This window comes from Mandrillus leucophaeus, unplaced genomic scaffold, assembly GCF_000951045.1.
Source record: "Mandrillus leucophaeus isolate KB7577 unplaced genomic scaffold, Mleu.le_1.0 Scaffold298, whole genome shotgun sequence".
In the NCBI taxonomy this organism is placed as follows: Eukaryota; Metazoa; Chordata; class Mammalia; order Primates; family Cercopithecidae; genus Mandrillus; species Mandrillus leucophaeus.
The window spans coordinates 4526902-4535226 of record NW_012103120.1 but is presented as its reverse complement, the minus strand read 5'-3'; the positions used below and the strand labels follow the sequence as shown (position 1 = coordinate 4535226).

The window sequence follows — 8325 nt, the reverse complement described above, 5'->3', positions numbered from 1 at the left end:
ATACACAAATTAGCCAGGCATGGTGGAGCACACCTGTAATCACAGCTGCTTGGGAGGCTGAGGCACAAGAATCACTTGAACCCAGGAGGCAAGGTTGCAGTGAGTCAAGATCTGCCAGCCTGGGTGGCAGAGTGAGACTGTCTCAAAAAAACAAAAACAAAGACAAATAAGGTCATTCTTCAGTTTTGGGTGGACATGAATCTTTTAGGGACACTGCTCAACCCACAACAGTAACTATCATTACGGAAGCATGTGAGAACACAGCTTGTTCCTTTTATCTGCACTGGCAAAGTCTTGCAGTGTCATGCACCTTAGAATGGTACCAAGGCTTTCCTGGAAGAAATGTGCTTTGTCTTAAATTGCAAAATTCCCTGCCTGTAAGGCAGCCCAAGGCAAATTCACATGCCGTCCCTGAGCCTCTTGTTTTCTCCTCTGTGGAACGATTGTTAATTTACCAACCAAGAAGTACTGCTTGGCCCTCTGCATGATGCCTGCAGAGTCCAATAATAACCAAAAATTGTCCTTGAGATTGTTAATGGATGTGGAGAGATTTACCATGATTTTAGTGTTCTCCAGTCATGCACACTCAATTCTCAGATGACCTCTAGATCACTGACATGGAGAAGGAAAACAAACTCTTGTAAGCTACAGGGTCCTGGCAAGAGAGATGACATTTTCAGGCAACGTCTGTCTCCTAAGGTGTCACAGTTCTCTTTCCCTGCTCTTCCCAAAGGCTGGGAGAAAAGAGAAGGGAAGCAGGGAGACAAGAGAAAAGCAGCAGCTTTATTTACTGAGTGACAGAAGCAGATTTCTTGGTTGTTTGGTGGTGGTTGTTTTCTTGGCTCCCAGAAGATCTCACATATCCATTGCCAGCACTTGGCAAGAGCATTTGTTCTTGGGGAGTGACCAGCTCCCATCGTCACCCCGAGCTACGAATTGAAGCCACAAACCAAGCTGTTAAGTCCCTGTTCCCAGCAAAAGGCTTTGCGTTCATGTCATCCTGCACCCTTTTTACTCCACAGGGGGAGAAGCACTATACCTAATCCTCTTACCTGCTATAGGCAACGTGGCAGAGAATTCTCTACCTGGGACTTCAGTGCACAAGTTTTCTGTGAAGTTATCAGCATCACTGTCACCTGTGATCCCAGGATTTCCTCAGATAATCAACTCAAATCCCCTCACTGAAGCCTTCAGGGTGATTCAGCTGTCAGGCACCTACTTTGAGGTAAGCAACAACTTATCAACATGGGTGTTGTCTGCAAAGAGGTGATCCTGAAAATGAGGGTGGATGGGATTCCAGATAGGTGATTAATTCCTCCATTCTGGTTTAATCTTCCCCCTTGTAAGATCCAGAAGTCCTGTTTGAGATATCCCAGGGCCTTCTGTGCTAAGATGCCTGTGTAGCCTTTGGACCTTCTCTACTCCGTACAGTTCACATAAGCATTGTACTCAATGTGTTGCAAATAGAAGGCTGCTTCTTCTTGCCTCCACCCCTCACATGACATCAGGTTTTAGGTGTGCCTACAGTATCTAAATTCTTTGGGTGGAGTAGTTTGGATATTGATCTCTTTAAAAGCCATGCCCTGATTAACTTGTGTCTAGTGATTCTGCTTTCCTATGAGTCTGATTTTTTCAGAAGATCATCTAAGAGGAGACTTATTTAATTAAAAAGCCATACACCCTTTAATAAAAATATAAGTCTAACTGTCCAGCCCTACCATGTGAATGTTTCCTCTTGGATAATTCAGAGCCAACCATTGGCATTCAAGAGGCATGCCTCTGCTGCTCTGTTTTCTAGTTTGTCATTTGACTCTTTTCCAAAGTTGTCACTTCCCTAAAGCGAGGACAAGCCTGCTTCTTGCATGCTTTCCACTGGTAACTGCAGAGGACTTCTAAGGCATCTTCAGGGTCCCATGTCTGGATCTGCCTATTTTTTCCGTATTCCCTGCCCCTACCTCCTTCCTCAACTGGCCTGGGAACCTCCTGCTGTTATCATCAGCTCTGCCATTGGTCCAACCTGCCATTCCTCTGGGTCATGCGTCAGGGTTACTTCCCTGAGGTTCCCACCAGGTGCTCTTAAACTCAGCTTATCATTAATGACTAGGGGAGCTTGGAAAAAGCATGCATATTGGGGCCCTGTAGCAGACCTGCAGAACCCATGACTCAAGGCCAGAGCCCAGATTTCTGGTATTCTCATCACCCCAGGGGAGCCCTCGGGGAGGTAAGGAGCACACAGTCAGTCTACATTGCAGCATGCGGTTTATACTCCTGGGTCCCAGATGATGCTGGTTCTGTGACTGAACTGCCCTGTCCACCGACTCCCTAGACATCCAGCTTGTCTTTAACAGCTGCTGCTGCTCCTCGGTTCCTGTAAGCCTTGTCAATTTCTTACCCTTATACAGCGAGTTGTGTATACTGGGTACTGTTGACAGTGCTTTGCATGTGTTTGCTTTTCTCATCTCAAAACATAAAGATTGTATCTATCTTATTACCTCCTTTTCACAGATGGGGAAAATGAAGCACAGAGAGGTTATGTAATTTACCCTGGATTGCACAGCTAGTAGGTAGCTGAGATTGGAAGCCAGGCAGTCTGGCTCCAGTGCTCTCATTTTAAAAAACAGCTTTATTGAGTATAATTCACACAGCATATAGTCCAGCCATTTAAATTGTACAATTCAGTAGTTTTTAGTATATTCACAGTCATGCAAGCATCACCACAATCTAATTTTAGAATATTTTCATCACCTCAAAACAAAACCCTGTACCCATTAGCAGTCACTCACCTATTCCCTTATCCCCTCAATCCCTGGCAACCACTACTCTACTTTGTCTTTATGGATTTGCCTATTCTGGACATTTCCTATGAATGGAATCATTATAATATGTGGTCTTTAATGACTGACTTCTTTCACTTAGCATAAACTTCCAGGGGTCACCCATATTGTAGCCTGGATCAGTACTTCATTGCTTTTTATGGCTGAATTATATTATATTCCATTTTTTTTTTTCATTTATCAATTGACAGACATGTGGGTTGTCTCCATGTGGGAGTTCTCCTCCTCAGCATTTATGGTCCACAGCCTTTACTGATGAAAATGACCATGCTCCTTTGAATTTGCATAGAGGCTCCAAGGCACATTCACATACCTGATCTTTTTTTTTTCTTTTTCTGAGATGGGATTTCACTATGCTGCCCAGGCTGCACTTGCATTCCTGGACTCGAGTGATCCTCTCACCTCAGCCTCCCCAGTAGCTGAGACTACAGGCACTGCACCACCACACGCGATTTGATCTCCTGATTGTTACAACTAACATTAATATCATCACTATTTAGAAATGTTTTATTCCTATTTTAGATATAACAGAGATGCAGCAAGTTTAAACGATTTATCTGAGATCTTATAGCTGTAAAAGGTGAAATAAGAACTTCATTCAGTCTCCTGATTTCCAGTCCTAGGCTTTCTGTCACATTGTCATGCACATCTATCGCTGTTTGGGTGAGCTCTCAACTCTGTCTTCATGGGACTTGCTCTTCCCACATTCCATGGGATTCAAGCAGTGTTGTCAATCAAGGAAGAATTTCATCCTGTTCCTAACCTCTAGAAAGGGCAGATTGCTTAGCACCTCAACTCAGCTAGGCTCAAGTGTTTGGTGTACTGTCCTAGTCATATGCGCTCCTTGCACCACACCCCACAGCTGCGTACAACCCTGTGTTGGTACTAAGATGGCCACAGTTTCACAACTCATGAAACTGTTCTTAAGAACTGATTGCTTCTCCCCAGAAATTACCCAACATCATCTACCATCCCTCCAAGAAGATCCTACTCTCCAACCGAAATCACTCACAAGAGTTACTCCTGCAGCCTTCCAGACATGAAAATCTCTGTGGCAGAACCTGGCCCCTCCTTGGATAGCCTTGACATTCTGGAGGATGGCGAGTCTAGGTTACCATTTCTTGTGACTCATTTGTACTTTCTGAGGGTAAACTACAAATTATGCAAGAGGCCAAGCCTCCCTGCTTTGGGACACAGCTATTGAGACTTCTGGTGGTGTAGGGAGTGGTGAGGAGGAGTAATGATAATAATGAGGAGGAGAATGCTAACATTTCATTAACGAGGCATTTACCATATGCCAGCAATTTCCCTAAATATTTTGTGAAGGCATTCATTTAATCCTCATAAGAATGCTGTGAAGTGGTGTACTGTTATTTGCACACTGAAGACGGGAAAACTGAGGCATAGAGTGGTTGAGCATCTTGCCCAAGTTCACACAGCTTGAGTGATGGCAGGCTTGAGATTTGCAATCAGGCAGGCTGCTCCAAGAATCCTTGTTCATAGCCCTCATGCTGCACTGGTTTGCTATTGCCCAGCAAGAGGGATGTTGGATCCTCATTTAGCCACTTGTAGCTAATCATGGGTCAAGGGTATTCTCTTGGAGCAGCACCAGAAGCATAGCTTAAGAGGCCAGGGAGGAGTGACTGCCAGCCGGCTGTGGAAAGAGGGGCTCTCTGAGATCCTCTGGAGGCCAGCACCTGCCCCTCTCATTTGTCCATCTCTGAGCCTGACTCCTCTCTTTTCCCATCTACCATCGTGAGCACTGTGGCCTACAAATGTGCTCGGCCTTATCCAGAATAACCTCAAATTTAACATGCCTAAAGCAAAACTTACTGTCTTTCACTAAAACTCTGTAGCAAGATTGCCCACAACCAAATTGAGGCTCCATCACTCCCAGCTATGACCTTAGGAGAGCTCCTTCATCTCCCTCTCCTAGTTAATCTCCTTAAATGTGAAATGGAGGAAGTTTTATCAACCTATGGTCATTGTGATAATTACATGAAATGCTCCACAAAATGACTTGGCAAGTCTGGCACAAAAATGTTCAATAAACGCTGGTAACAAGAACAGGAACAGTTTTTCCATTTGTGTTGAGAGCAACACCATTCTTCTGGTTCCAAGATACAACTTTTTTGGACCATTTTTTCACTGTTCTATTTCCTTCCTCTGGGGTGTGAGAGCTACTCCCCAAGGAGAAGAGGCTGGCAACAGGTAATACTGAGGTCAAGGATCTATCCAAGCTTGGCGTGCAGGAGGGGGCTCCAGGCTTAGCAGGGAGCCAGGGTGTAAATCAGGAAGCCAGGGTGTAAATCATGAGAGCGGATCATCTCAACAGAAGTCCACCTGCTTTAGTGGACATGTATTCCTTGAACAGTTTTTGACTACTTAATGATTAGAAAAGACACCATTTGCAGAGTGTTTGCTCAGTGCCAGACAGTCTTCTAAGTATTTCCCATAGATTAGCTCATTGAATCCTCATAACCCAAAAAGTAGGTGTTATTATCCCCATTTTACAGATGGGAAAACTGAGGCACAGGAAGGTCAAGCAATGGGAAGACTGGGCTTTGAAGCCAGTCAGTCTGGCTCCAGCGTCTATGTGTTTGACCCCTGTGCTGCCCCTCACTACCATGTGCCCAGCATAGAGACCAGTTCATCTCCACTTATGTGCCTCCTAGGCTGCTTCTGTTCACCGGTAGACATAAGAATACGTCTTTCCCCCTGCTCAACAATCCTCCATGCCCTCTTCCTTCACCACAAGTACTCATTCACATCTGTGGCTCTGTTCTCCTCTTAACCAACCTAGAACTTGCAACGTCCAACACAATACCTACCAACTCCTCCACGAAGCCTTCCCCAGCTAAACACAGTTCACAGTGAACTTTTTTCTCCTTCAGTTTCCATAGTACCTTAACCTAGCTTTTTAATACCTTGTATCATTCTTCAGCTGTTTAACTAGGGCAACGATTATTTCCCTAGTTACAATCACATGGAAACAAACTCAGGGAAAGGGAAGGTGATTTTCCCAAGGCCACCCAGAAGTTCAGTGGTGGAAATGGAATTAGAGCCAAGTTCTGTCTTCACTGCAAGATGCTGAGTGTCTCATCACCTGGCCCCAATCATACTAATAACCAAAAGGTTCTATTGGCATAATTAAGGACATACATGGAATTTAGTCCTCAGTGTCCTGAAGGGCTCTAGGCTTTCTGGGAGTTCAAGGCTCTAAGTTGCTGGGAGTCTGTGCCTATAGATACGAACCGTCACAGGCTGGTCTCCTGTTGGTTTGAGCAGGACCCTCCCAACACAGACCGCCAGAGTTCCTGCTGGCAATAGCTCTAGATTCTGGTGATGTCTCTCTGGCCCTGGTTCCTCGCATCCCTCCCACATCTCCAAAATACTGATAGTGCAGACAACAAAAGCTCCTGACAATGGAAGAATGTGTGGAAAGGCACAAAGAAAGTGAACAGTCTGTTGATTAAGTAAATATCATTACTTACGTAGATGTTTATTTTTGGATGTGGCTCTGGGAAAATTAGAATGAAGTGAGGAGTCAAGATATCACTTAACGGCAATCCCAGGAAAGCTCAGTATTCTTTCTTAACAATGAGGAAATCCAACTATATTCAGGGTAGTTAAAGGATTTTTCTAGGAGCCTACCCCCAAGTAGTGGAGGGCTTTCTGTTTTTTAATTATCAGGCTTTCCATCTCCAGTCAATTGCATCAGAATGTCTCCTATTTTTCTTTCCTAGGAAACGCAGCATCACATGCAGGAGTCCCTTTAGTGAAGTATCATAGAGCTTATGTTGGAAGGACTAAGGCAAAACAACTGGTTCCTCTGACAGTGAAAGAATGCTGGTTTCTGGGACGCCAGATGCTTCCTTCCTAGGAATATTCCTTTGCAAAGTGCATGCATGCAAAACAGATCTTCTTTCACATGGTTACTGAGAATTTTGCACTTCGTTTTAGGTTGTCACCACTGGGAAGGAACAGCTAGATTTTGAAACAGGACCAAACATATTTGATTTGCAGATTTATGTGAAGGATGAGGTTGGGGGTCACAGACCTGCAAGTCCTGACCGTCCAGGTAACAGATGTGAACGAGCCACCCCAGTTTCAAGGCAACTTGGCGGAAGATAGGATACACCAGGATGTGCACTGCAGCCCAGCCGGTGGCATCAGGGAGGGCCCTGGGGGACAGAGGGAAACAGAAAAAGTAAATAAACAAACAGCTGTTTCCCTGGAAAAGGCAGCTGCTTAATGAGCAGGGAATAAATGAAACGTCCTCCAGCTCAACACTCCCAATCATAACGCAAAGCCCTTCACAGGCAGGGTTTCTCCTGGTCCCCTCCCGGTCCTGGGCAGGAAACTGAAGCTCGGAGAGAGACCGCGAGTGGATCATTGTGGAGGAACCTGGCTGAGCCGCCCCTAGGTTCATCCCTGTGCACCCCAGTCACTGACTGGCTTGTTCATTCTCCCCATGGACTCTCACTCCTTGAGGGCAGTGTGTGTCTGCTACAATAGGGACAATGTAAGGGACCAAAGCACACAGTAACTAACGTCTTACAGGATCTCCTTCCAGCTCATGGCTTTGAGCACCATCTCTATTCTGACAATTTTGAAGTCATTTCAGTCCAGGTTCTGCCCTGAACTGTGGCAGTCGTAACACAAATATCCACCTTTCTCACCCAGCATCTCCACGGATGTTTAACAGACAGCACAAACTTAATGTGCTTCTGAACCAAACTCCTGGCTTCCTCTCCACCCTCCACCCTGCACCCCCACCCAAATCTGCTTCTCCTGTATCTTTCCCATTTTGGTTAGCAGTAACTCCATCCTTCCTGTTGCTTGGACCAAGCCTTGAGTCATCCTTGACTCCTCTCTCTTTCACACTTGACATGAAATCCATTAGGAAATCTTGCCAGCTTCTAAATATACCCAGAACCTGACCCCGCCCTAGTGTCTGCATCACTACCACCATGGTCCAAGCCACTCATCCCATCTCACCAGGATTGTTGCAATGGCTGGCAGCTGGCCTCCCAGCCCCCCTGCCGTCTGTTTTCCATACAGCAGCCAGGGGGATCCTATTAAAACATCAGTTAAATCAAGGCACTCTGCTTAAAACCCTACAAGAAATTCCCGTCTCACTCAAAGGGAGTCTCCTTAAGAACCCATTAAATCTGGCAAGCTGCCTACATTCCTTACCCTCCCACCCCTCCTCCTTTCCCCTTCTCCCCCTCAGTCCCTGTGACCCAGTCTCTGGCCCCCTTACTGACCTGTGAATGCCTCAGACATGACCCTACCTCAGCATTTTGCTTTTGCTGATTCCTCTGCCTCCCCTCCTATCTCCCGGCTCTTCCTCATTTCTTTAAGGCCAGGTGCAGTGGCTCATACCTGTAATCACAGCACTTTGGGAGGCCAAGGTGGTAGTATTGCTTAAGGTCAGGAGTTCAAGACCAGCCTGGGCAACAGGGCAAAACCCTATCTCTACAAAAAA

The 8325-nt window shown here is 45.7% G+C and overlaps 1 protein-coding gene across 1 annotated transcript in view; it reads left to right on the top strand.

Moving 5' to 3' along the window:
- The window catches only part of CDHR3 (cadherin-related family member 3), an 85633-nt gene that overhangs the window by 10269 nt on the left and 67039 nt on the right, over positions 1–8325 (top strand). Inside the window, 3 exon segments of the mRNA XM_011986385.1 lie at positions 1023–1225; positions 6798–6881; positions 6883–6962. Coding sequence (XP_011841775.1) covers positions 1023–1225; positions 6798–6881; positions 6883–6962 — 367 coding nt within the window.